Here is a 27,995-nt window from a genome sequence, read left to right on the forward strand (position 1 = left end):
CGGCCCCTCCTCTCACCCAAGATTCGGGCGTTCCGGGTGGCTACCGGCCATACCCGGTCGACGAGCAAGGTGCCTCCGATGGGCGATACGGGTGGACACCGGAGCCTATGCCTCCCGTCCCTTCCCAAACTCCGACTCCTCCATCTCGTGCCAGTGTCCGCACACCGTACTCACCGGCGGAGATGGATAGATTGTTCAAGGCGTACTTGGAAATCTCCGAAGATGCGGTGGTTGGCACGAACCAATCCGGCAATCACTTTTGGTGGAGCGTCTCTCGGCGGTATAATGCAAACCGGCCGCCGGGAACTATCGAGCGCAACGAGAGTATGGTGCGCAACTGCATCGGCCGAGCCAACGACGAAATTGGCAAGTTCAATGGCTATTTTCTCCAGGAGTCGCGGAATGCCGGGAGCGGCCGGAGCGAGGTCGACATCATCACTGCGGCGTTGAGCACCTACTAATCCATGAACGGTAAGTCGTTCAAGTACCTAAATGTTTGGCAGGAAACGAGGACTCACCAGTATCTAGGAGGCGTAACATCCTCCTCTAGCGGCTCCTCCAAACGGTCACGGTCGGCATCCCTATCCGACGCCTGCGAAGAAGTGGCTAGCCAACTCGCCGAAGCTAACTTGGGTAGCCCTGACGCCGGACCAAGCGGTTCCCGACGCCGACCGCAAGGAAGGAAGAAGGCGGCGGCCGAACGCCGTCGCGCCGCGACTCCATCTACCCCCGCCCCCGAACCCGCACCCTATGTTCCACCTCCACCCCCGAACAACTCGTTGTGGGCCCTTTTGGCCCAACTCAATATGGCCGATAGGTCAACTATGACCCCCACGCAACTTCAAACGCACGAGGACATGATATTGGGTCTCAAAAAACAATTGGGGTTGGTGCCGCCGGATGCGTAGTCCTCCTCGGGTAATATTAGCCAATAATCATGTAATTTTTAATTTTTAGGAGTTTAATTATGTAATTTTTAATTTTTAGTTTTTTAATTATGTAATTTTTAATTTTTAAGATTTTAATTATGTGTTTTTTTATTTTATTTGTAATTTGTAATATTTATTGTGGTTTTTTAATGAATTTTAGTATTATGGAAATGTTTTTGTGTAATTGAATTTTAAATTAATTGTGCTCGGAAGAGCACAGCTGTGGGTGTTGCTCTCTTACTAAAGAGCAGACAGAAAAAGTGGGGTCGGACCCACGACCGTGCCGCTGGCAAAAGCAACGGTTGTGGATGCTCTTAGGGTTCAAGGAGCTCGCAGCGCCTCCACCAAAAACACTATAAATTTTACCTTCCCCCAATCCTTCTCCACTCCACTTGAATTCAGCTCCACAACTTCTCTCCTTCTACGTTCTGTTCCTTAGTATATGTTTGTAGTGCTAGTGTTTCGTGTTTCGTGTTTTTCCATTCCATCTGTTTGGTTGAGCAACGGCGATGAATCTGTCCCAAAGATGTTTAATTTAATTTTTTTTAAAAATGTTATTTTGTTTGCGCTCAAATATTCGAGTTAATTTTTGCGAGATGACGATGAAATTCATGTCTGTCAATCCACTGATTTACTGTGATGTTAAATCTGAATACCTACTACAGGTTCTGATCGCTTCTGAAATTCAAATTCATCTGTTTCATTTCAAATTTAGTTATTTTGGAAATTTTTGGTAGCAGAGGATGAATTTAAGGTTAAATGGGTATTTTGCGACTGATATTTAGTTGATGCTAAACTCTTCTATGAGAATTGATGCCCCTCAAAAATTTGATATCTCTATTGGATTACATCATTAGATTTATATGAATGAGTGTTTCTGTTTAGTTATTCTTTAAAAGCAGTTTTCAATTTCTTTAATAGGAGTATTACATTTTTTTGGTATTGTGCATTTGAATTAAGCAGCGGTGATGAACATTCAACTGTGACCGAAGACGCTTGACGTCAGTGACGGTACACAACCCTCTAAGAAGTTCTGAGCTCCATTTTGCTATTTCTTTTTACCTTTCATTAGAAATCTTATTCTCATTTTGGCAAAGTGACGATGAAATTCATGCTCAAATCACTGATTTATTATGTGATGTTAAAATTGAATCTCGACAGGTTCTGATCGCTTGTTAAATTTCATTTATTTGTTGGAAATTTTAAATTGTGAGATTTGGTTGTGCGGCAGATGATGAATCTAATGTGAAATGGGTAATTTGCGACTGATTTGTTGTGATGCTAAACTCACCTTGGAGAACTGATGCCAATAAATTATTTATTTATTTATTTGGTTGTTTTAATCTCGGTTGAATATCTGCTTTTGGATTTTTGTTGAATAGAAAGATTAAACATGGAATCTAAAGCAGAGATTGTGTGTATCAACGTTGTGCGAATTTGATTCAAAATGCATTCTGATTGAAAGTATTCTCTGCAAAATTGAAATCACAAGGCGAAGATGGGCAGTAGTCTTTCAAATTTTCAGTTGATTTGTCAACAATCATCTTCCCCACACTTCCATAAAATTTAACTCATATTCCCTTTTCTTTCTCACTAGTTGCATATGTTACCAATTAAATACTTTCTTGTCTTAATTTATTTTACACCTATGTTGCCATTGCTACTGCTGCTCTGGTAGGATTCCTCTGCCGCAGCATGAAGCTGTTTCCCTTGTAATATTGTTAGCAAAATCATGTTTTTATGCAATTTACATTCCTAATTTTGTAAGCTATGTGAATTTCATATATTCTGTATATTTTATGTTCTGATTGAGCTGGTTGAGCTATTGTTGGTTTTATGCATTTAAATTAAGCAGCTATGATGAATATTCAACTGTGACCGGAGACTTGTTGTCAGTGACGGTACACAACCCTCTAAGAAGTTCTGAGTGCTTTATTTTGTTTGAAATCTTATGCTCAATTTTCCTAATTGATTTTGGCGAAGTGACGATGAAATTCATGCTCAAATCACTGATTTGTTATGATGTTAAAATTGAATCTCGACAGGTTCTGATCGCTTGTTAAACTTGAAATATTGCTCGAAATTTTAAATTTAGTGATTTGGTTGTGAATTTAGTGATTTGGTTGTGCGGCAGATGATGAATCTAATGTGCAATGGGTAATTTGCGACTGATTTGTTGGGATGCTAAACTCACCTTGGAGAACTGATGCTCACAAAATCAAAATCACTAGGTGAAGATGGGCAGCTGTGTTTCAATTTTTCAGTTGATCTGTCAACAATCATCTTCCCCACACTTTTCATAGTACTAATATTTAATATTCCCTTCTCTTTCCAACATTGTTTACATATGTCACTAATTCATTACTCTCTTCTCTTACATAATTGATATACACTATGTGTCCATTGCCGCTGACCAGGAAGGATTCCTCCGTTGCAGGATGAAGCCTTTTTTCCCTTGTAAAAATGTTAGCAAAATCATGTTTTTATGTATTTATATATGTCAATTTCATATCTCCAGTAAGTATTTTATTTTCGGCTTGGGATATAATCAGCTACACATCATCCTATCAGTATGAAAGTGTGTTTCTGTTTGATTTATTATACAAGTACAGTAGTATTTTTTATATCTAATCTAATATAGAGAAGAAGTGTATGAAAAGAGTGTATCTGTTTGAATTAGGCAGCAGCGATGATATCCAATTTGTGACCGAAGATGCTTGTCGTCTGTGATGGTGTACACAACCCTCTAAGATGTTCTGAGCTCCATTTTGCCAACTTTACCTTATTTTGTTAGAAATTTTATGCTCAAATTTTGATTTTAGCGAGGTGATGATGAAATTCATGCTCAAATCACTGATTTAGTGTGATCTGAAAATTGAAATCTCGACAGGTTCTGATCGCTTGGTTAAATTGTGTAAAAGCTTTAATGTTATGTATTTTAACTTTGTTGGAATTTTTTTAATTTTGTGGCAGAGGATGAATCTAATTTGCGACTGATTTGTTACGATGCACAACTCACCTTGGAGAACTGATGCCCACAAAATTGGAATTTATTCACTAATTTACACTCCCTTTCATTTTCTGCTGTTAATTGTTCTTGATTATCAATCTCTTCTTTTGGATTCTTGATGAACGGAAAAGTGCAAAAATGGAATCTTAAGCAGAGATTGTGTGTATGGTCTTGTGTGAATTTGATTCAAATTGCATCCTGATCGAAATTTAACATTCGCTTTTCTTAAGCATTGGTTTCAGTTGATTTGTCAACAATCATCTTCCCCACACTTAATTAAATTTAACATTCACTTTTCTTTCTCTTCATTTATTTTGTAACTTTGATACAGTTACATTATCACTGCTTTAGGGTTGATTTCACGAAAGCAAAATCAAGTTTTATTGTTTTATTTGCCTTCAAATTTTAATCTGTTTGCCTCGTAGTCAAAGTATTCCTATCCTATCGGTTTGTGAGAATACTATACTGAATCCATTTAAAACGATTAGATCAATTTGTCATAAAATGTCGCAAATGTTTTGCCTAATCAAGTTCTGTACATTAAGATAATTATTTTTATTATGAGTGATGCTAAATGGCCATAATGTGGTCGGCCATAAAGAGTTGATTTAGTCTATTTACATGTATAAAAAAATTAGAATTACCGATATAAACTTATATGTGTGTGAATGGACTTATGAGTTGATACTTATCTTTGAATTCCATTACGTAAAACACATTAATATCACGAATTACTATATACGTTGAGCAACAATCAAGAAATGACAGTAGTAATAAGTTGAGCAAAAAATACGAAAGAGCAACACTAACATGTTGAGCAACCTATAACGAAGATGATATAAAAGTAAAATCAAATAGTATTAAATCAAAATTTGAAAAAAATCAATTTTTTTTGTTATTTAATTAATTTATGGCTGACCATAATGTGGCCGCATAGCTTTATTCTTTTATTATTGCTCGTAAACTGAGTTTGGGAAGGATGTTCGAAACGAAATGAAATGAAATTATCACTATCTCTAACGATCTATTTGTAAAATAAAATCGCAAACTGTACAAGAATATTGGTATTTGATATGTTGTCTTTTACTGTATTACAAAATATTGATGCTCAAGAAGAGGCAAACCAGACACTGAAACTCATCACAAAAACTATGAACTCTATGTATGAATCTCAAGGCTATAAACATTCTCGAGGTTGGTTGAGGAACAACACAGGATGTACCGCGGCACTTGAATAGTTGATTGCCTTTTTGAGCTTCCGTTGATCAAATATCTCAACTTCAACTACAAACGAAGAGCTCACAGCTCGATGATCCGAAAGCCTCATCTCCGATCGATTGTAACATAGCTGCTTAATGCCTTTACCAAACCAAAGGATACGGTCACACCTGCATCATATATATAAATGAAGTCTCTTGTTAACATATTTATTACTATGATTTATGGGTTCAAAAATGTTTGGTTTGATGAAAGCATGACTTACCATGCCGGGGATCTCTTCTTTTCTCCTTTAGGGTTTTGACCAACATATCTGTCAGAGTTGATCTCATACTTGTAAGTTGGGGCAAAGTTGATCATCCCCTCTTTCCATCCATCAAACACATGTCCATTTCTGAGTTCATTGCTCAACTGCAAACATATTACAATTATGATTAATTTACATTTATTGTTTGATTTTTTAACCACTTGAAACATCAAGCTCTAATAATAGTGAGATAGTGGAACCATATTAAATGACTCATACCTGATCGTGGTTGAGAAGCACAGCCCACTGCTTCTTCTCGACCAACTTTCTCACTTCTGAATCCGACATATTGATCCGATAATTCAAATCTCCAAACCAGAATATCTTGCTGTTCATATAGAAATTGGGTATTTAGTCACTAATTCATATAAACATGTGCACAAAAAATAGAAGAAATGATCATTTAGTGTATGAAAAGTCGAGATTTTTTTCTATCTTAACAACATATAGCGCTCTTACTCGTGAGATGGGATTGTCTGTGGCTGATCAATGTCAAAGAGCGTTGAGAAATGAGTCCGCCTTATGATTTCAAGAACATCAGAGTTACGCCTATGCTCGGCCCCATACTTCTCACCAGAGGTTAGATGAGAGCAGACAAAGCATAGACGACTATGGAAGAGTGACATACTTATGGAAACAGAACCCTGTGAGAGGCGAAGAGAAAAACATTAAAGTCAGAACTCTCCATATACCAATAATTGAGGTGTAATCTTCAAAATTTAGGCCATGGAGTTGTTCAACAATAAAGATGAAGGTGCATCAATCATCATGCTAGTTTTGCGATAATAAACTAAAAAAACCAGAGGAATGAGCAAACCTTGTTTCCCATGTAGCCCATAAGCCCAACTCCGACTGGGGAAACCTTCAAGTGGTTTATGTGTCGCCTTAGCCTTCTCCTCACCCACACTGACACATATATTCCGACCATCTGTTTACTCACAATCCTTACATACGTTGACTGCGATTTTTTTGGAGTGCTTGACATTGCATCTTCATTTCTGAAATCTGACATTTCCATAAAACAATCTTCTTCTTCTCCAGGAATTTCATCCAACTCTTCCGACAGATAATCCACAACTTCATCGAGCTCCTCTTGTGGATCCATGTGAACTGTCCGTAGATTTCCGAAGCTTTGGTGCATTCTCTTCAACTGTGGGAAATTTTGAGGGCTGGAGTTGAGACCATTACTCGTCCATCCTATTCTTGCTGAACTGCTCAGCACTCTTCGTAAGGACCTTGCCGATAAAGCTTGATGAGAAGTAGCATCAAGTGATTGCTCTGGCCAGTCCAATCTGCTGTTCCAGATAATATCAGAGACTCTCTTTGCCTGGATGTCCTTCCCGTCGACCTTCGAGTCACCGTCCATAGTGGTGCCTCCAGAATTATCGGGGAATAAGTCAAGTGCAGGAATAACTGCCTCATCAGCCAATGTATCCGAAGCACAGGAAGTCCTGAAAACAGGAGAGGGCGGTGCGCTGTAGCTTTTAAGTTTGGTTTCCGGTTCTGCTGACTTATTCAATGTTCTGCGGATGATAGCCTCCCATTTTGAGATCGGCATTCTACTTTCCGAAACAAGCACATTGCCCGCACTCAAGGGAACCACTTCCTGGAAGCTGTGATGCTTCATAATTAGGAATTATCATAACAAAATCTTATCCTATAGTATTTAGATATTGACACATGTAAACACAAAATTTTGATCCATAAAAGGAAACAAGGATTATTGAGTGATTTAAAGAATAACTACACAAACACTCCCTCATGAAAAAGAAGAAAAGCTTCATAAATTCAGTTATGTATGTGTAAACCCAATTTCTCTAAGCTAAAACATCAAGCTGCATCTCAAGTATTTTGGTCAAATCACAGAGTGAAATTGGTGTGAGATTAATAGAGATACTCAGAGAAGATCTTCTTCAGATGAGAGAATTTCGCAGTTGAATTGCATGCATGCCTGGAAATGGAGAGCAATAACAAACATGGACGGTTTTACTTTGGGAACAAATTTAAGTTTGATGCACTAGCTAACTAGTTGAATTGTATTGTTTGAATATTTTTTGTAATGATATTTCAATCTTTGCACCAAGTTTTCTTCCTGAAACAGAGTATGGTTCGCAATTGATGCACTAAGTTAACTAGTTTCTTTAGCAGCTTATACGAACACGATTCACGATGAGCTATCAATATTCCAAATTTTGCTGCTATGCTTACCCGAAAATGTACATATCAGCTGGGTCTTGCATACAGAGCCATTCATCTATATCAAGGTCATCATCTGGAAACCTTCCAGCAACATTCCAAGTACCTATATTTACTCTGCACACACGAAATCATACTCTTACCATAGAGAGCGAACAAATATAACAAATCCCAAGAACAACCGAGAAGTAGATGGAAAAGTGAAATAGCCACATGCAAAGCTAGAAATTTATGATTTCTCACTGAGCCAAACCTCACATCTTTTGTGTTTATGTACTGAAGTCGCAGAGTTTCTGATTTTCTTCTCCTGTGTTTCGTCGAAAATGCTGTTGAAGGTTTACCTGGATCGTTAGAATCATTTAGCATCAAGAGAAGGCAGGATATTCTTTGAGATAACCACATTCCATAAATTGAAAAGCTTTGCTACAGAAACAATAGTATTTGATCAAGCAAATGCTATACACTCGAAAAAGATAACTTTCCCTGCATTTTCAAGATCCAACACAATGAATTACTAATAAACTACCTCCTGTAGTTTTGGTTGCGCAAGCAGATTGAAATCCCTTCGTCCTATCGAAATGATCATCGAGCATAATACTATCATCTTTACAAGAGCAAACTGCCCAAAAACAGAATTCATGTGAGAAACAAAAAACAAAGCTCACAAATTGAGGAAGCAAGAACCATGATTTATGAGCCATACCATCATCTTCACTGCGTTCACTCTCTGTGTCCACTTCATCTTCACTGAAATCATAAACCTTCGGCTTGATATTCAGCCATTTTTTCATCATAATAGATGGCCAAAACGGCTGAGGCAAACAAAAAAAAACAAGTACATCATCAAACGACCGCATTCTCTGAAACATTTCTACAAACACATTGAATGTGTAACTCCAAGTAATTATCTCTTACCTCAGACCGCTTTCCTCTTTTAGTCTTCATGATCCTGCTAAAAATTGAACAACCACAGAGACTGCAACAAATCCAACCACTTCTCAGATATATATATATATTTGCGCTCACATTTATTAGGCGAAATTGAGGAAAGATTCGATTTTTACAGCTTTGTACCAAACGAGTGATGACAGATGAGAAAGGGAAAACAATAAAGTAATGGTTAAGCTGAAGAGGAACCACTTCCACAAATTGCACCAAAATATCTGGTGTCTATTTCAAGTTGAATATCAAAAGGCATTATTTCGATTGAAAAAACTCAAGAAACACCGATCCCCATTAGAAAAGAATCAGTAATGGAATGTCGTTGTCAGTTTGAAATCTGACTACTGGGAGTACTAAATTAAAAGCATTGACATCTACAGTGATAATCCCCATTTGTTTATGAGTAATAAGTCCACCCGATTACAGCGCCCATGCAAGATTTGTCTGTTTCTTGCGTCATCATTTATGATTATATATTAGTTTATGTGGTAAAAATCATGATAACATTGTTGATGTCTTTTTATATAGTAGCTGTTAGAAAAGATAATTGTAGAGAAGATTGTTGTATGATTCATTTAATATGATACCCAACACCCATGTATTTATAGGGGTGTTGGGGACTCTTGAGATACAACAATAAATGTGCATTGGAACAAGACTACTATTGGAACTAGACATTATTAATGTTCTATCATTGGAACTCTTGAGCTTATCTTGGAACTCTTGATGCTCATTAACTAACACTCCCCCTCAAGTTAAGTAACGGGATTTCCGATACTTAACTTGGTAAGAGCTTCTGAGAAAACTTTTGCTCCAACTGCTTTTGTCAAAATATCTGCAAGCTGATCTTTGGATCGAACAAATGGGAAATCAACAATCTCTGCCTCGATTTTCTCTTTGATGAAGTGTCTGTCTACTTCAACATGTTTTGTTCGATCATGTTGGACTGGATTTTCTGCAATGCTGATCGCGGCTTTATTATCACAAAACAATCGACATGGTTTTTGTGATAGAAAACTCAATTCTTCCATCAATCCTCTAAGCCATAGCAACTCTGTCAAACCATTTCGAATTCCTCTGAATTCCGCCTCTGCGCTTGACAACGATACGACCTTCTGTTTCTTGCTCTTCCAAGTGACTAAGTTTCCTCCAACAAATGTAAAGTACCCAAAAGTGGATTTTCTATCTATTGGGTTTCCAGCCCAGTCGGCATCTGTATAACCATGAATCTCCAAATGTCCATTCTTCTTGAACATAATTCCATGATCAAAGGTTCCTTTGAGGTATCAGACAACTCTTAATGCTGCTTCAAGGTGGTCGTCTTGAGGTCGGTGCATGAACTGACTTATCACACTTACTGCATATGCGATATCTGGTCTAGTGTGTGACAAGTAGATTAATTTTCCTACTAACCTTTGATATCTCTCTCGGTCGGCTAGTTGGGCTCCCTCAGTTATTTGGAGACCATAGTTTATGGCGATTGGTGTGTCTGCAGGCCTACATTCCAACATGCCAGATTCTGCTAGAAGATCCAAAGTGTATTTCTTCTGATTGATAAAGATCCCTTCCTTTGATCTTAGGACTTCAACTCCCAGAAAATACTTGAGTGCCCCCAAATCCTTCATTTCGAATTCCGTCGCCAAATTCTTCTTAAGTTGCTCTATTTCTTCAACATCGTCCCCTGTGATGATCATATCATCGACATAGATTATTAAGCTCGTGATTTTATCCCCTTTCTTCTTCAAGAATAAAGTGTGATCTGCATTACTTTGGTGATAGTCGTACTTTTTCATAGCTTCTGTAAATCTCCCGAACCAAGCTCTCGGAGACTGTTTTAACCCATACAATGTTTTCTTCAATTGGCAGACTTCTCCATCTTCAAAGTCATCCTCGAAACCAGGCGGAGCTTCCATGTAAACTTCCTTCTTGAGTTCACCATGTAAGAATGCATTAGTCACATCAAACTGGTGTAAGGGCCAGTCTTTGTTTGCTGCAATAGAGAGCAACACTCGAACTGTATTCATTTTTGCCACTGGTGAGAATGTTTCAGAGTAGTCCACCCCATAGGTCTGAGTGTATCCTTTAGCTACAAGACGGGCCTTGTATCTCTCGATAGTTCCGTCTGACCTTCGTTTGATCGTAAAGACCCATCTGCAGCCAACAGTACGTTTTCCTTTTGGCAGTTGACATTTCTTCCAAGTCTTGTTTCTCTCCAAGGCTTTTAATTCGACCATCATCGCTTCTCTCCAGTGTTTGATTTTCAGGGCTTCTCTTACTGTCTGTGGGATTTCTTCTTCTCCATATAGGGCTGCCTCAAATGCTCTGGCCAGTTTTGTCAAGTTTGCTTTTGCCACACTACCCACCGGATATCTTGACTGTCTTCCGCCGGTCTTTTCCGGAGAATATCTTTTGGATGGAATTCCCCGAGTACTCCGAGGTGGCAAAATATACTGTCCAGTATCTTCGTCAATGATCTCTCTCTCTTCATCTTCTGCAACTATATTGTCAGTAGTAACAGTAACAGAGTTCTCAATAGAATTATTTACCTCGGATATCGGTCGGGGAGATGTTGGGGCGACAATTTGTTCCGCAGGTTGATTTGTGTTTAAGACCTGCTCGGCGACAGAAGTAGTTGGCTCGGGTTGACCTTCATTGGGGTTATGATCATGGGACATAGGCATCCAGCTTAGCATGTCAACATTCGATACCTTGTTTATTTCCCTCTCCCCCTGACTGGGAAGCTGGGTGTTGTAAAAGAATTCTGTTTCTAGGAAATTACAGTTCATCGTGGTGAAAACCTGTCGGTTTTGTGGGTCGTAGCATCTATATCCCTTCTGATTGATCCCATACCCAATGAAAACACATTTAATCGCACAAGGGGCTAATTTCGTTCGCTCATGTTTCGGGACATGAACAAACACGGAGCATCCAAAAATTCGAGGTTCAAGAGATAAGGCTAGAGGGACACTGGTTAAGGTAGATAAAATTTGAAGTGGGGTTTTGAGATTAAGGATTCTAGTAGGGAGACGATTTATGAGGTATACTGACGTAGCAATTGCTTCGGGCCAAAAATATTTTGGGACCTTTGAATAAAAAAGAAGTGCCCTAGTCATTTCTAGAATAATTCGGTTTTTGCGTTCAGCTACCCCATTTTGTTCAGGCGTGTAGGCACAAGAAGTTTGGTGAATCAGACCTTTCTCAATGCAAAAATTTTTCATTTTTGTGTTGACAAACTCCCCCCCATTATCTGATCGAAGGGTTTTTATTTTTGTTTGAAACTGAGTGAGGATCATGGCATAAAATTCAGAAAATTTAGAGAAGACATCAGATTTGTTTTTCAAAAAATACACCCATGTCATGCGAGTGCAATCATCAATGAATGAGACAAAGTATTTCAAACCGTTCCCCCCTGAAATTGGACAAGGACCCCACACATCCGAATGTATCAAAGAAAAAACTGAGTCAACTCTAGTGTTGCTGATTTTAAAAGATTGTCTGTGGCTTTTAGCCAAAACACAGGTTTCACACTCAAAAACAGAGTTTTTCACAAGATGCGGAAATAGAAGTTTTAAATAACTAGAGGACGGATGCCCTAACCGCCTATGCCATAACCATGTTTCCCGTTCTGAAGATCCATGAGCCAACATTGCTCTGCCAATTTGAGCTATCTCGTCCACATAGTATAACCCGCGGCGTTCAGTGCCACGCCCAATAATCGTCCCCGTCCGGATATCCTGAAGAAAACAAAATTTAGGATGCATCAGAAGAGTGCAATTGAGTTCTCGTGTTACATGACTAATAGACATTAATTTTTGGGAAAGTGACGGCACGTAAAGACAATTTGATATTTTCAGTGTAGGGGATATTTGAACAGTGCCAGCCCCCTCGACCGGGGCAAAATCACCACCCGCAGTTTCAACATATGTTCGTTTTGCCCTAAATAATTCACCAAAGTCTGACCTGTCATAGGTCATAGTATCGGTTGCCCCACAGTCGAATATCCAACCCCTATCATTATCTACACTTCCCTTTTTGATATTGCATGCAGTAGAAATTTCAGACTCATCGGCTAAGGCTGAAAAACGATTTTTACACAAAATTCCGGGGGCATTATGATATTTCACCGCCAGCCGTCGCCGGTCCGCCGCTGCTGGAGGGAGTTCGCGTCGGTCTGCCGCCGTCGCCCTCGGTGCTGGTGGCCGCTTGGCTGCCCATCGGGGCGGCAAATCGTTCTCCCCCGTCGTCTCTCCCAATTGCAGACCTTCCTTTTGCGACCTGGTTCCGGTTGGTTTTGTGGCCGTCCTCCCACCACTCCGGATAGTCGACCACCTCGAAACACGTCTCCTTTGTATGTTTCGTCTTTCCGCAGTGACTGCAAAACAACTTGGATTTGTCCACCCGAGGTCGATTGGAGAAGGAATCAGGTGGCTGGCCTCGATCTCTCGGAGGCGGTGGCGGTCTGGTGTAGCTCCGGCGCGGTGCCGGTGGTCCGCCTGTTCGGCTCCCGAAACCCGCTCCGATTCCCGAATCAAGGGTTTGGGGTGAGGGCTTCCAAATTCCAGTACGTGTTTCTTCTTGTTTGACGATTCCAAAAGCTTCTTCTGCCGAGGGCTCGGGGCTATGTTTTAGGAGCTCTCGTCGGAGAGCATCGTATTTGTCATCCAAACCGGATAGAAATTGGTACAACCTTTTGATTTCTGTCTCTTTTCTGTATGTATTGATTCCCTTCTCGCAGCATGTGTAGGGGCAGGGCTTTCGGGCGTCAGTTTCGACCCACAATTGTTGGAGGTCGCCCCAATATTGTTCCAGGGACTCGTTCCCTTGTTTGAGTTGGTTGGTTCTGATCTCGAGATCGTAGACTTGGACGGGGTCGGTTCTGACCCCGAATGTTGTGTTGAGGCTCCGCCATAACGCTTTGGCAGTTTGGTGTTGAGCGAATTGTAGAACGAGTTTTGGCTCCATGTTTTGGATGAGCCATGTGAACACGGTGAAGTCGGAAGCCTGCCATTGCTTGAACTCTGGGTCGGTGGTTTTGGGAGGTTCCTGATCTCCCTCGAGGTGTTCGAGTTTTTCTCGGCTACCGATGATTATCCGCATGAGGCGGGACCAGACAGGGAAGTTTTTCCCGTCCAACTTGAATCCCACTGATACTGATTCAACTTGTTTGGACATTTTGTATTTGGTTTGAATGTTACTCACTTGGTCTTGGTTGTTTTTTTTTTTTCAGGCTTGGGAATGTGTGGTGGTAGGGGCTGATTTTTGCCTTGGTTTAGTCAAGGGGTTGAGGGGGTATGGAACGATGATGAGAGCATCTCTGAGTTCTAAAAAAAAAACTAGGATCGAAATCTCGCTCGTGATACCATGTTAGAAAAGATAATTGTAGAGAAGATTGTTGTATGATTCATTTAATATGATACCCAACACCCATGTATTTATAGGGGTGTTGGGGACTCTTGAGATACAACAATAAATGTGCATTGGAACAAGACTACTATTGGAACTAGACATTATTAATGTTCTATCATTGGAACTCTTGAGCTTATCTTGGAACTCTTGATGCTCATTAACTAACAGTAGCATATCATAGATGAAGTCTGAATAATTTTATTTTAATTTCATCATAGTTTACTATGATGTTTTAGTTAAATGCTATTCGGATTCTATTGTTTTGTGGCAATTTTGAGCTAACTATTCGAGACCTGAAAAAAAAAATTCAAGTCCATTCACTATCTGACACACAAATAGAGATGTTTACGAACCTGATTTCGAGCTAGAACCACCTATTCACATTTGTAGAGTCGAAACTGGTGTATTGGGTTAACAAAGCTTTGGTATTTGAACTATCGATTTTGATTTTACACCGTGAATTGGTTGAACTGACTGGTATGATCCGATTTCAAAACATTTAGTTTATGGTCTTCTATGAACAATTAATTACGTTTAAAGGGGATCTTCACCTCTAAATATAAACCATTTATCAAATTTAATAATTTATAATATCACATGAATTCAAAAGGTGTTACTATGATAATAAATTAATTTTCAAATTTTAATTTACGCGTGATTCACAAATTGAGAAAAAAAAACTTTGTATTTATAAGTCAAAAATAACAAACCATAAGGAAAGAAAAAACAGGGAAGTAAATCATAAGTACTCCTATTAAACTGTAGTACTACTACAATGTAACTTAGTTTTTTTTTGTAAAATTCCTAATTATAGTAGTACAACGATAATATGAAGACCAATAACAATTTAATAGAGTTGTAGGTGACGATATTTGTGTCTGACTTTTCTTTGGTGTGTACGTACCCAATGAGCTACAGTTTTGATAATTAATTTTTAATTAAGCATTAAAGGTTATAATTACTGGCCATTCAACTGCATCATAAATTCATTCAACAATATTTGAGGACGAAATGCCTCTTGTACACAAGTTGATTTTGACCACATTATTTATAGTTTGTCGTTTATTGCACAATATATCACCAAAACTTGCAATCAAAACACAGTTTGTTTCTTTATAAAAATGTAGCATACTTTAAACTCTAATCTACAAGTAAAATATTTTTGGTTAAATCACTATTAAGATATATAGAAAACTAATGTTGTCGATGAGAGGCTTCATCTTCATTTCAGCACTATTAATTTAATTTGACTCTTAAGTATGTTAATCAAAATCTTATTTTCAAGCAACGAACAAATTTTTTCACTAACCAAAATAGATCCCTATATAAATAATAGTTGTTGAATTTAGACAAATGAGAAACTGTAGATGAGAAAATTCATACAGCTGGAGGGATAGAGATCTCAAAGCATAGAATAGTATACTATTTTGATTTTATTGAATACTCCTATATTTATTTGTGTGAACTAGAATAGCTGGTGCCCCACACCCCACACGCCCATTTTATATAGTACTATTCCTATGATTAATATTACCAAAAGCTAGTCTAATAAAATATTTGGTTAGGGAGGAACATATAATTACGTGCATTGTTATAGGTAGGTCGGTAGATAATTCAGTCTAGTTGAAAAAAATACAAGATTGGAATACAAGTTGGATCGACATTTCACGTTCTTTATTTCAAATCATGTTTTGGAGTCTTGTCCCATTAATTAATTAACTTAGTTAACTATAACTACGAAAATTATAAGATTTAGTCTTTTCGGCCCGGGGACCGTGTTGTCGGAGTTGAATGAACAATTAGTTAAAAACTCTCTATGATAATTAAAACAAAAAAATAAAGAACGAGCATCATGAACTATAAAGTGAAAGCGTACCTTAATCCATATTAAATATTTAAATGGCGAAATTGCTTTATAGTAATGATTATGAAGAGAATACAAAGATATCGAATATGTCTAGGGACCGTAACCTAACTTATATTTATATAAAATATAAGACACTTTATTTTCTGCTATGTCCCTCAACAAAATGATATCTACACTTATTTTTGTTACAAGTTAAATACACTTTAGCCAAAACTTCAACTTTAATTAGATCCAACCTCGTAAAAAGCTTAGTCTATATCCGACTCATGACTGACTCGACCCAGATAATACTCATCATTACTCAATTTTTGAACTAACTAATTGTACTACTATTTTGTTTTAGGATATTTAATAAAAATTCAAAAATACATGTGATATTGAAAAACTTCATGAAAAATACTACCCTCTCCCTTCATCCATGAATAAATGTTTAGTTCAGCACAAATTTTAAAAATATAAATAACAGTGGAGAGGAAAAATTAATGAAGTGAAGCATTTAGGTGAAAAAGATGGATGTCAATGAGTGAAGGCAATAGATTAAGCATTTAGATGCAGCAAGAATAAATAACCCTTCACTGTAGCAGTCGAATAAAATCTAAATAAACTAATTTATTATTATTATTATCATCACCAATATTGAATATTATTGTTACTATTATTTTCAAAATTGAATTGACGTCAAAATGATCATATTTTTGGGAAATTAAGTAACCATATAGCTGCACATTAATGCATCCCATGATATTTCAGTCACATGAATGAGTCATAATTAAGTAGAATAATGGATGATGGATACATAAACATTGCGTGTGGTTGACATCAAAACAAACACTAGTGTATTTATAAGTAGTATGAAAAAACATTGTGGCGGGTGAGGTGGAATATCTGCAGATAATTAAGAGGTAAGATATGGTGAAGTGGAAGTAGTGCATACCATATATTTAAATCATTGAAGCCATGTGGAGTAAGATGATACTACCTACTAATGTGAGCACTATACATAGGATAGGAGTGAGATGTATCATCTCTAAGTGGTGGACCTCCAAATTCATATGATGTTACATTTCGTCAAATACTAGTATTATACTACTTACAATTCTTTTATTGAAAGTTTAGAGTTTTTGTCGGCCTTCATTGTTGAACGCAACAATAAAACTTGCTTCACTTACTCGCTTTCCAACATATATTCTGAACCCATTGTTAGAATCGGTAATTAACTGATTACTACTATAGTTTATGTGCGACAATCCAAAATAAAATACATTCTAATAACTTAGAAGGAAGGGAGTATATTGTTTTGATGCCAAAATTTATAAGTGTGTTTCACGTAATTTACAAAATAAATCAATAAATATATTTACATTGGATCCGGGGTGCTACATGTCCAATATGGAGAACCCCCTTCTATATTATATCAATCTTTCACTGCTATTAATAAGAAATCATTATCAAAAAAAAAAACCATTATCGATCATCACACGAATGCAATCGCAACTAATTATATTAGTAAAAAATGAAAATCCACAATACAGAAAGCACAATGAAAACCAGAGATAATAAAAACAGAGCTCCTACAGTTTCAATCATCACACGAATGCAATCGCAACTAATTATGTGGCCTACACTATACAAGAAAGTTGTGCAAACAAAATTCAATTGAACAAGTGTGTGTCTGTATCTGTACAGTCAGCCGCTGTATACAAACATAGACTCAACTCGAACTACCTTTGTATTTTCTTGTTTCACTGAATAACCCTTAGCAAATACATATTGGACCATGGTTTAGCACCTAACTTCATATGAACCAGCTTTTGTAATGTAACGAACCCATTCCACGGTGTTGTAGCCACTCTTCTCCCATACCTGCAGACAAGTGTGTAGTAAAGTTATAGCAGTCCTAAATTTGATTAGTTCATATCCTATGGAGACTGGCAACTACCTTCAGGAAACGAACACGCAATCCAGATGCTGTGAACATAGGAACCTGCCACGTATATGGTTGATTTGTAAGACATGTGAAACTACTAAAAATCTACATTATATAAAAATCATCTAGGTGGAATAGAAACGGAAAGCCTCCATGATTTAAGAACAGGGCTCGTGAGCAATAAAGTGTCTTCCTTCCCTTTTCTTGTACAGGCCGGCTAAACTCATAACTGTACTTAAGCATGATTGTGAACTCTCACTATCTTCATAAACCACCAAACCAACTATGAAGATTTGAGCAAATAACACTCTAGTTTAAAGTTGACAATAGGATCCCCTCCCTACTTGCAGAAATGAATGGGACTAGGTTCTCTATTTCCGGGCCGGGCGGGAGGTGAAGGCCATAAGAAAAGATTGCTCTCCCGGTAAGGAAGTGGGGAAGAAGTGCCCAACGAGAGGTTCGGTCCTATTTCAGTACCCTTTTAGGTACCAAATGGGCCATTTTGAGATATTGATAAGGTGAACCCTTTTGATATGAATAGTTTATCGGTCTGGGCGTGGATATTCTCTTATTTGGACAACTTGTTTCGGCTACTAGATTTATGTTCTTAATCCCTAGTGGTTTTCTAGTCTAAGTGAGTATTACCTTAGGTCTAATAGGAAAACGGGCAGATGCAAGATAGTGTCTCTTGGGGATCAGTCATTGATTTAGGTTTCATCATAAACCTAATTGGTTACTTAACCTACTTCTAATTATTTATCAAAAGTATAACAGTTAAATGAGTTCTGTTTTCAACTGCATGATATCATGCAAAACTTCTTTGATCTGATCATTGATAAGCATGCATAGCTAAGAATTAGCTACTAGGAGATGTGCACCTGAAATTCCATCTGAATGGGAGGCCGTGTCCAGGACTTCTTTTCAGTTATTGTGGATATCAGCTCTACTTCAGCACTCAATGTTGGCTCAGTTTGCCCTGGAAATTTTCTTATCCTGAAAAGAGCACAGTTCATCCATGATCAAGCTTAACAAATAGTAGTAACATGAAAAAAAGCATATTACAAAACTTTCTATGCTGTCAGAATGAATAATGTTACTCCTGATGGAGTACTATATAAGAATAAACTCAGCAGACAGCTTTCACTAAGGGGAGAACGTATGATGGGATGGAATGGAATGAGGAGGGGGGGTGGGGGATTGATGATGGGTTGGGGGGAGAAACGTGATTCCTAAGCAAATATAAAACTCTGGTGCTCTCAAGATGACACAAAGACAAGAAACAACTTACTTCCAGACCAAACAATCAATAGAAGGACTGTACTTTGCCTTCCCTGATGTCACCTGAAAACTTGTTTTTGCTGTTTGTTTGGGAACTGGAATCTTAATAACACTCCAAGAGCAAACATTTTGGCCCCAAAGACACTCTTCACCTAAAATAAAAAAATAAATAAACATAGGTGTTTTCAAATTGTGGTTAATATTAACAGTGATTTGAAATCAATTTTGTATCACGATTCACCAACCTTTACATTAACTTCCATACGTGTTCGACCCAGTTCCTTGATAGTTGGCAAAACCCGAAATGGAAGATTAACTCCCTCAGTAATACGATACCTGTGGGCAAAGGCATTTATACATATAAGAAAGCTAGAAAAATCAAGGGAAACTCCACTTGTTAAAGGCTGGATTAAAATATTGAACCATGAAAACAAAAATAAATATTAATTGGTGGTAACTTGAATAAACTGTTCTAGAGGGAATCAGCCCTACATCTCCCATTGAATATCATTCTCAAAGCTAAACAAAATAAAGTTTAAGTCAACCATAGCCAACAAGGAAGAGATTCTGAACACTCAAGACGAATTTTAGAAATTGATGCTTCTAGATGATTTTTGGAGATACACGGGGAATTTTATTAGTCAGGATTTTTCCTACTTAGGGCCAGTATCACCAATAAGAAAGGAATGATGTAGATCTAAGCTTACCCAAATGATCTATCTGATCTACATAAGATATTTCATAAAGCTGATTGTGCACAAGTGGTTAGATATAAAGACGTGCATACAATAATATCAACTGTACCATGAATAAAACTCATGCTTTATCTTGAACTAATATGAACTCCAGATATCTTTGAAGGAAATTTAAAATTTAAAGATAGGCATACTTCATTAATTCGAATTCACCATCAGGAGGAACAAAACTAACAGTCTTCTCAGAATTGAATCTTGTAAGGTTCACACATTGATGGAAGTGACATCATCAAGCTCAATAGTTTTTCCACTGCAGACCGAAATTTAAAAAAATGAGGTTACCAAGAGAAACATACTATCACTGCACAGGATAATAATGATAAAGTAGATAATTAGTTGTAACATTCAAATAATGTAGTAAGTAGTAACAGCACTCATGAATATGACACTTATAACATACTTACTGGATAGTTTTTCCACTGCAGACCGAAATTTAAAAAAATGAGGTTACCAAGAGAAACATACTATCACTGCACAGGATAATAATGATAAAGTAGATAAAAATTAACAGTAAAGAGCCGTAAGAAAATTGCAGCACCTAGTAATATGTTTAAAATGTAGAAGCTGAATAAGTTGAGAAAGCAAGAATAAGATAACTGCGACAATGTAATAATTAGTTGTAACATTCAAATAATGTAGTAAGTAGTACAGCACTCATGAATATGACACTATAACATACTTACTGGATCAGTTATTGGCTAGAATGCAAGCCCACAAACCACCCATGTAATCTTTATACAGTATCACAATATAGGATATCTCACCCCAAGAAGCTATGCTTCTCAATTAATTTAAGCTGGAATAACCTTCGTTTAAAGGAATGAGGTCAAATACTTTTGTCAGAGCCCTCTATTATTGAGTATGATTCGGTACTGTTTCAAATTTGGTTTCATGCTTTGAAACAAGAAATGTTTGGGTGTCACAAATTCAATGTATTGACTGCACTTCCTGCGTGCAGCATCTTTTTATTACTTCGTCACATGAATCAGAAACTGAGTCATTCTGCAACTCTAACATGAACTAAGTTCATTATGCTGAACTGTATTGTGAATTTTAAATCACACCACTTTTGGGAACATCTAATACCAGAATTACCTAAGTTTGAACTCTGAAAGGAGTAGACATTCAGGAACTGATAGAGATCGTCCCCACATTCCCTTCATTATCTTTAGTTACTTACTCCTTATTGGTTATTTGTTTGAGTAGGGACTAGGGAGTTTAGCATTAGTAGTTGATTAGATATAGTTTTTATCTCTTAGAGACTTAGAGTTAGAGTTGGTTACGAGTCCGTGTTCACATATAAGTAAATAAAATAAAAGATACATCCACATGCTTCAATTAACATGTCACTCTACAATTTGCATTTGTCCTGCTTCCAGCTTAACAGTTGTAATGTGGTGGAAGTAACAGATAATGTGACCTACCTCTTAGCAGGACGGGATTTGAGCTGTGATTCTTTCTCAAGTCCAATTTATCATTTAATCCCAACTTCAAATCAGGCATCCCGGAAAGGAAGCATTTCATAAGAATCTTCCCTGTTACATCACAGCGTAGAACACTGCCTACAAAGGCCATATGGCAAATGGGTATAATAAAAAAGATGCATCAAAGAATAAAGTACACCACTATGCAAATGGTTGCAAGCAAACGAGAATAAAAATGCATAAGGCAACTATTAGGCAATAAACAGACAATTACCTTTTGAAGACATGAGAAGATTGACACTTTCCACAATATCAAGAAACACCTGCAAAGAAAGTTTATTTGAGGCCACATGAATAGCAAAAGCAAAACTGCAACAGTAATCTCAATCTGAACACCCCACCTCATTTTTCTTATATACAAGGCCCTCCCTGCGCCACCCAACAGCACCAGTAACTTGTAAAGTTGCATTTGGAACTGGTTTATCAGCAGTCTGCTAGGTATGCACACAAGGTAAAGGTCAGGATCACACACTCATAATAATATTAAACAAACATTATCCGTCAGATAACTCTTCAATGCTACAACTTAGAAAACTCAAACACATCCCTAAAATAATCGTGATTCTTGAATAACCTGACCTTGGAAGAAAAAGGGAGAGCGCACGCTTCCTGAGTTATATAAAGCTTCAAGATTTCGGGAGAAAGGGTTTTGAGGATACCCAAAATCCATAATTTCTGCAATTGAAATGCAAAATATCAGAATATTATCCATCCATATAGCCAGTTTGGGACCACAAAGATGTTATATACTCTTCATCACTGTTTTTATTCACTAAGAAGTTATGGAAGGATAGAGCATGTTTGTCCACAATTTCCAAGAAACAACTGAAGACATGTATTGCTCATTTTGTACCGTAACTTAGGCTAATAAAGAGAATTCAGTGATTTGATTAGCATCAACATTTTTATGCAAAACGATCATAAATAAAGAGAACAATTCACATAGAGGCTCTCTAGGAATTAAAATTTCGCATGGAAAAATAAACAATGGGCTAACATAAGCCACATCAAAGAGTTTCCATAAAAAAAAGAACCGTCGCAGATTCTCCTACGCCAAACATATCCTTAATTATAATTTCAGTAAAGGAATTAGTTTTATAGTAAGAAATGTCTTCTTCAGAAGAGGGTAATAAGAAAATATTCAGTAGACATACCATCTAACAATTCATATATAAGAACGAAGTTGTTGCGAATGGCATCCTCATCAAAAGATCCCCCAAAATATGATTTAAATAAAGTGGACAGCCTGCACAGGAAGAAGATAACATCGTCAAGCAAACTAAAAGAAAATTATGCAAAAGAATATAAGCTCCCCTAACCGCTTGTTTGTTTAAAACCCCGAATGGTTTTTTGAGGCTTCAACGATCATAATGACTTCAAAGTACAATTGTACAAATATCTATTGTAAAGGACTAATAGACAAGGGAGATGGCCAACTCAAAAACTGAGACAGTTGGAACTATTGACCATATGTATTAAATAAATTCTCCAACTACAAGATGTTCCAAGCACACAAAGATCGCCAGAGAAGGATCCCAAGCTAGATAGTATATGATGCAAAAATAAAAACATGGTCTTAACCATAAGATACCTCAACGACAAACTTGAATGCACAACGCAACATTTGCGTTGCTGCTTACGACAATCACAATATAGACATTGCTAATTCTCATGTAAAAGAATGAGCATCCCCCAATCTGCCGAACAGGACAAGTGCCAAGTTCCTTTGTTTGCATGATATGCACTCGAAAAGCATCCACCAGGTTGCCTCTGATAAGTTCAAGCAGAAAAATTGTTATTCATATTCAGTTTAAGTTAATAGTGTATATATGTATACATTTTGAGGTAAATGCAATTATAACATCTCAGATCAATTAACAGAGCACCAGAAAACAAATGAGACAGTTTTAACATTTAAGAAATGAAAGCTGTGATTTTCCAAATAAACAGCACAATTAAGTTTCATATAAGATTCACAGCTCTATGTTTGAGTAGGAACCCAGAACCAAAATCACAATACTGATATCACAGCAGAAATCAAGGAAGGTGATGAAGAGAATTACTTGCCAGTGGCAAATCAATACAAATTTGTATTGAGAAACCGTCTTTAATTTAAACTTCATTAACTGCAGAGGTGGATAATATATTACGTCAGGTACGCATGAAATCCCGATAATTTCAAGTGGTCGTGGTTAGTTGGCTGGTCTTTCTTACTTAATTTTTCTATGGGTAGCTTCGGGATAAAAAAAGCACAAATTTTTAATAAAAAACCAATTAATTGTAAACATATCTGTTAATTCAACAAAAGATAATGGAAGTATTGAGCTGGAGCTGGACAGAGTGGATTGTACATGAGTAAGGGTTATACACAACTTTGGTATTACAGACATCCTTCTTTTTTTGGTTGATATTTGTTTACTTCGACTGCATTCTAAAATTCTGTTTTCTAATCATGTCCAGGACTCTTCTATTGTCTGTGTAAGTAGCCTTTGGTTGTACAAGTCGTGCTACCTTGATCACTACCTAAGAATCTCTATAGTGTATACACCTGTTAACAAACCATACCAGATTATACACCATTTGGAAATTGTTATTTCTGCAGAAGCAATTCAACAAGTGCTATTTAGACTTTAAAAATCAAACAAATGTCAGGAACTCAAGATTTGAATAGCCTCAGTCTTCTTGACCACTTCAAACACAGAAAAGACAGGTCTTTAAAGCTCACTGTCAGAGGCAAATACTTAATCTTCCATTGACAGGCACAACATCATAAATATAGCACGATGCAAAACCATCATTAGCAGAATGGATCCATAGGTTATTTCATATTAGCTCTTTCAACAGAATTGAAGGCGGATTCAGATGCTGATGGCTACCTTAAGGGCAGAATAATGTTATCGTTTCTACAATCGTAAAGAGTTCAAAAAAGCAATAAAAATTTTAATCGTTTGTGACCTATAAAAAGGGATATATACAACTGTTGGTTTTATAATTCGCAACAGAGCATTCATCTTCACACAGGACTATCACCTACTAATTTCAAATGCATCTCCAATAATCCAAGAGCTGAAAAAACCCTTAAAGCACCAAGTTCCATATGTTTTTACCATTTCTACCTCAGAATCAGATTCAAATCCCATTTCTTCAACACGCAACATTAACCACACAATGAGGCGCAACAAAGCTCAGTTACTGCTTTTCACCATACCCTTCCCCATCTCACCTCACACTTTCAACTTTACCTCCCGCTAGCAAAGAAAGGCAAGAAAGCCCGCAAATTCAACAATATATTTCTAGTCAAATCTCGAGATAATAGCATAGCAACAGAACCATCTCAATTAGAAATATATAGGGAGAGAAAGTGAGGAAATTGAAGGGGAGGACTGACCCGACGTCGTCACGGGTAGAGTCGATTGATGAGAACATCGCCGCGAAGATTAAGGAAGTAAATCGCGGAAGCCGCCAGCGGCAGGGCTGAGATCTCGCCGGAGCTCCGATCGACTGAGATGAGAAACGAGATCTGCTAATTTTGGTTGATTCAAAAGGGTTCTTCAGTCAGCGAACTGTTTTTCGTATAATATTTTTTATTTTCGTTTTTATATTTTGGACCTCTCAAGTTGAATTTACGGCTAGCTTGTGCTTTGGCTGCCAATTTGATAAAACCCAAGTCCTTTTGTAGTGTACTCCTTCCTCCTCGGCTCGCTAGCCTTGGCTAGTTGTCATGTTAGGGTGTCCACGATAAGGGCGGACGCCCCAATAGCCCCGCCCCAGTTTTGTTCAAAGCTCAAAATTTTGTTTCCGCCCACTATGGTGGACACTTCCAATAGCCATAATTTATAATCAATTTTCATTTTAAAATGTTTTAATTTTAATCAGGTATAATTAAAATCATCGCAGTGTAATAATAAGAAAACGAGGTAATTGGGACCAAATATTCGTTGTATTACAAACGGGTAAAATTATACAACGAATAATTAAACTATAATACAACTAAAAAACTCTGCCACCGTCTACTCGGTGTCGGAATCGGCTTACTCGTAAATTAAAAACAAAAACAAAAATCGTTGAAATACACAGCAGCCGCGTCGCTCGCTATGGGAGGCGCGGCTATAGCCGCGGCGGTCAGGGGAGCAGCCGCGTCCTCGCCCCCCCCCCCCCCCCCGCGCGCCTATCCGTCGTCCGCCGCACCCCGCCCCAAATCGTCGTCCGCCCCGTGGGCGGACACCTCCGCCACTATGGAGCGCCCAAGCTAGCCGCACCTAACAATTGTGGTTACTCTTATTCCTCGTGTATTGTTTGTACTTTTATTCCATTTATTGATTAATAGAAGAAATTATGTCAAATGAGACGTAAATAAAACTTCACATAATTAGGTGCTTTTAAGAGAAATGTAGTTAGTTTAGTGACTTTTAAAAAAAATGTTAAAAATTGGGGTTGATATATTTTAGCTTCTATTTCAAATAACGATGTTTTTATGAGTTGGAAATTATAATTTCCATTTCATATGATAAAAATAAGCTGGAATTCCCAGAACTACAACTAAGTTTTCTAATTTCCCTTGCTAAATTTGAAACACTTTTTCTAAAGCTAAAATTATACTTGGAGGCCAAAGTTTGGTACTCCTATCTTTACATAGGTGATGCCACTCTTGCAAGACGGCGGCTTGAAGAGCTCGATGTTCGACCTCTTCTGCGCTCAACTTAAATAAGGTGGTCTCCTTTCCATCCTCATATACTCGCTCTTGTTGTTGCTCATGATCACTCATTTTACGCGGCCGTGCTGCCTTCAACAGCGCTATATGTTCCATCGACATTTTCAGCCTCTCTGCTGCAGCCTCCTTCACTTCTTCCTCAGGCATGTACTCAATGCTACCATCAGTCAGGTCGTCCATCCACTCCTGCACGTCCGACCCCATCTCCTTTGCTATGTTTGCATCCGAAGCTCTAACCACAAACTTACACACCATCGTCGTCGTTTCATCACCAAGGTCCACATTTCTGGTCACTTCACTTGAACCAAATATCATCATCCCCACAAACCCTCCTATCCATGTTTTAGCAGCATAGCACATCTGTTGTTTAACAAATCAACATCTCATTCACTATAAATAAGATCCATCTATCTATCTATCTATCTATATAGTTTTGAGTACCTGGAATCCAGCAACTGTCTGGATGATATGCGAGCAAACTTTATGGAAAGGCTTAGACAACATAGATTTCAAGCCACTGAGGAAAGGAGACTCCCCATACTGTTGTGCAGCAGTCGCCTTGAAACCACTTCCTTCGTACGTATACGTGCCGGTGCACTCCACTATAGCAGGCAAACTGGGCCATAATCTGAAAAACTCAACTGGTAATATCTTATGTGGCAAAAGAAGTTCAGTCAGAGGAATTTTATATGGCTGGCATCTTAATATCACAGGCTCTCCAATTGCTGGCCATAGACTTCTCCTGTATAGCGCCATTTCTGGATCTTCTTCAGCGTAACCTCCTCCATACTCTGCTTGAGCATGCCTACCTTGAAAAGGGTAGTACATGACTATAACCCAGAATAAAGTGGGAAACACCCACTGTCACACTGCAGTGCACCGGTTCCTGGATATAAATTCTTATATATTATTACTTTTACAGCAAATGTCAAGTTTTAGTTCCACAGGATATCACCATATAAGGGCTAATTACATTTTTCATACAAAATGTTTTACTTTTGTTTCAATTTAGTACAAAAAGTATTAAGTTTACATATTTCATACAAAAAGTTACATTAGTGTTTTAAATTAATACATTCCGTTAAATATTTTAAATACCGTTAGTTAATTTATAATTTATCCAACTTATCATTATAATAAAAGAATAATTAGATATTTAATACAATTATCACTCTAAAAAAACAGTCAATATCAATTCTTCCTGATGACTAATCTAAGCTTCAAACAGTCAATAAGTCAATATTTAATTTTTAAAAAAGATTCAATATCTTTTTAGTTGTATTCTCCATTGTTACATGAGAAAGCTTCGACAATAAAATACAATTCGCTAATTTGATGGTGAAGAGTGGTGATTTTTTTTATGTGTTTTTCATTTTTGTGAGTAATAAAAAATAACTGTGTTTGAAATAATTAATGCTCATGCGTCTCTAACTTGTAGGCAGGCAGAGTCCAGAGAGTTCGCCCGGTCGGGCGATTCCATCTTCTAATTTCGCCCGATCGGGCGTTTTCGGTGAATTTTCAATCGAAAAATTGTTTTGAATTTTCAATTTGAACTTTAATTATATTTACAAAATATAATTAATACTCTATTTAGTTATTCATTAGTAGTATATCTTTTCTTTCTTTTTTTAAAGCTTTCATTTGTGTATGTAATCTACTAATCTTCAATTAAGATTTTTCAATAACCTTAAAAATGTTGGGTCAAATATCCTACCGTATATTATAATAATACACCAACATTAAAATAAATAACATGAATTTGAGCACCAAACCATAACATACATATCCAAATATCATATCATATGCAACAATCACACAATCAGTTCCATCAAATAGTGCTTTCCTACAAAATTCGAGCAATTCTACCCTCATTCTTCCTGGAGGACAATTCTACCCTCAGTCTTCACTGCCTGACTTCCTGGAATGGAGAAACTAATGAAATTATTAACCAATTGAAGATTTAGA

General features: G+C 37.4%; 1 protein-coding gene, 1 long non-coding RNA gene, 10 other non-coding genes and 1 pseudogene across 13 annotated transcripts; 11 read left to right on the forward strand and 2 right to left on the reverse strand.

Moving 5' to 3' along the window:
• The first annotated feature begins 1,321 nt into the window (after positions 1 to 1,321).
• Positions 1,322 to 4,152, forward strand: LOC121789610. Its single transcript, XR_006048086.1, has 2 exons — positions 1,322 to 2,974; positions 3,064 to 4,152. It is a non-coding gene; the product is annotated as an uncharacterized LOC121789610 (long non-coding RNA).
• LOC121789625 lies at positions 1,521 to 1,605 on the forward strand. Its single transcript, XR_006048091.1, has one exon. It is a non-coding gene; the product is annotated as a small nucleolar RNA snoR14 (small nucleolar RNA).
• Positions 1,661 to 1,751, forward strand: LOC121789633. The gene has a single exon (XR_006048099.1). It is a non-coding gene; the product is annotated as a small nucleolar RNA Z101 (small nucleolar RNA).
• Positions 1,890 to 1,970, forward strand: LOC121789623. The gene has a single exon (XR_006048089.1). It is a non-coding gene; the product is annotated as a small nucleolar RNA U61 (small nucleolar RNA).
• LOC121789628 lies at positions 2,021 to 2,101 on the forward strand. Its single transcript, XR_006048094.1, has one exon. It is a non-coding gene; the product is annotated as a small nucleolar RNA snoR14 (small nucleolar RNA).
• Positions 2,152 to 2,241, forward strand: LOC121789631. The gene has a single exon (XR_006048097.1). It is a non-coding gene; the product is annotated as a small nucleolar RNA Z101 (small nucleolar RNA).
• LOC121789629 lies at positions 2,332 to 2,486 on the forward strand. Its single transcript, XR_006048095.1, has one exon. It is a non-coding gene; the product is annotated as a small nucleolar RNA snoR135 (small nucleolar RNA).
• Positions 2,907 to 2,985, forward strand: LOC121789626. Its single transcript, XR_006048092.1, has one exon. It is a non-coding gene; the product is annotated as a small nucleolar RNA snoR14 (small nucleolar RNA).
• On the forward strand, positions 3,055 to 3,144 carry LOC121789632. Its single transcript, XR_006048098.1, has one exon. It is a non-coding gene; the product is annotated as a small nucleolar RNA Z101 (small nucleolar RNA).
• LOC121789624 lies at positions 3,611 to 3,693 on the forward strand. The gene has a single exon (XR_006048090.1). It is a non-coding gene; the product is annotated as a small nucleolar RNA U61 (small nucleolar RNA).
• LOC121789627 lies at positions 3,751 to 3,830 on the forward strand. The gene has a single exon (XR_006048093.1). It is a non-coding gene; the product is annotated as a small nucleolar RNA snoR14 (small nucleolar RNA).
• An 836-nt stretch (positions 4,153 to 4,988) lies between the features above and the next one.
• Positions 4,989 to 8,849, reverse strand: LOC121789612 (type I inositol polyphosphate 5-phosphatase 2-like). 2 transcript variants are annotated; one of them, XM_042188034.1, is made up of 11 exons: positions 8,725 to 8,849; positions 8,576 to 8,636; positions 8,364 to 8,472; positions 8,187 to 8,279; positions 7,914 to 8,001; positions 7,673 to 7,777; positions 6,282 to 7,077; positions 5,924 to 6,108; positions 5,684 to 5,792; positions 5,423 to 5,568; positions 4,989 to 5,327 (listed from the first exon to the last, which is right to left on the reverse strand). In XM_042188034.1, the coding sequence occupies exons 2-11, from the start codon at positions 8,603 to 8,605 to the stop codon at positions 5,117 to 5,119; spliced, it is 1,872 nt and encodes a 623-aa protein (XP_042043968.1). In that variant the 5' UTR covers positions 8,606 to 8,636; positions 8,725 to 8,849; the 3' UTR covers positions 4,989 to 5,116. The 2 variants fall into 2 exon arrangements, with proteins under 2 accessions (XP_042043968.1, XP_042043967.1); XM_042188033.1 differs by lacking the exon at positions 8,725 to 8,849 and having other exon boundaries at positions 8,576 to 8,718.
• An 8,807-nt stretch (positions 8,850 to 17,656) lies between these two features.
• On the reverse strand, positions 17,657 to 26,858 carry LOC121789615 (annotated as a pseudogene).
• Positions 26,859 to 27,995: the final 1,137 nt, after the last annotated feature.

Source organism: Salvia splendens, unplaced genomic scaffold (assembly GCF_004379255.2).
Source record: "Salvia splendens isolate huo1 unplaced genomic scaffold, SspV2 ctg291, whole genome shotgun sequence".
NCBI classification, from domain to species: Eukaryota; Viridiplantae; Streptophyta; class Magnoliopsida; order Lamiales; family Lamiaceae; genus Salvia; species Salvia splendens.

Coding starts and splice junctions, on each gene's coding strand:
- LOC121789612 (XM_042188034.1), bottom strand. CDS start 8,605: ATGAAGACTAAAAGAGGAAAGCGGTCTGAG. Junction 7,078..7,672: donor GCTGATATGTACATTTTCGG/GTAAGCATAGCA, acceptor GAAGCATCACAG/CTTCCAGGAAGTGGTTCCCT. Junction 5,569..5,683: donor TGCTTCTCAACCACGATCAG/GTATGAGTCATT, acceptor ATATGTTTGCAG/TTGAGCAATGAACTCAGAAA.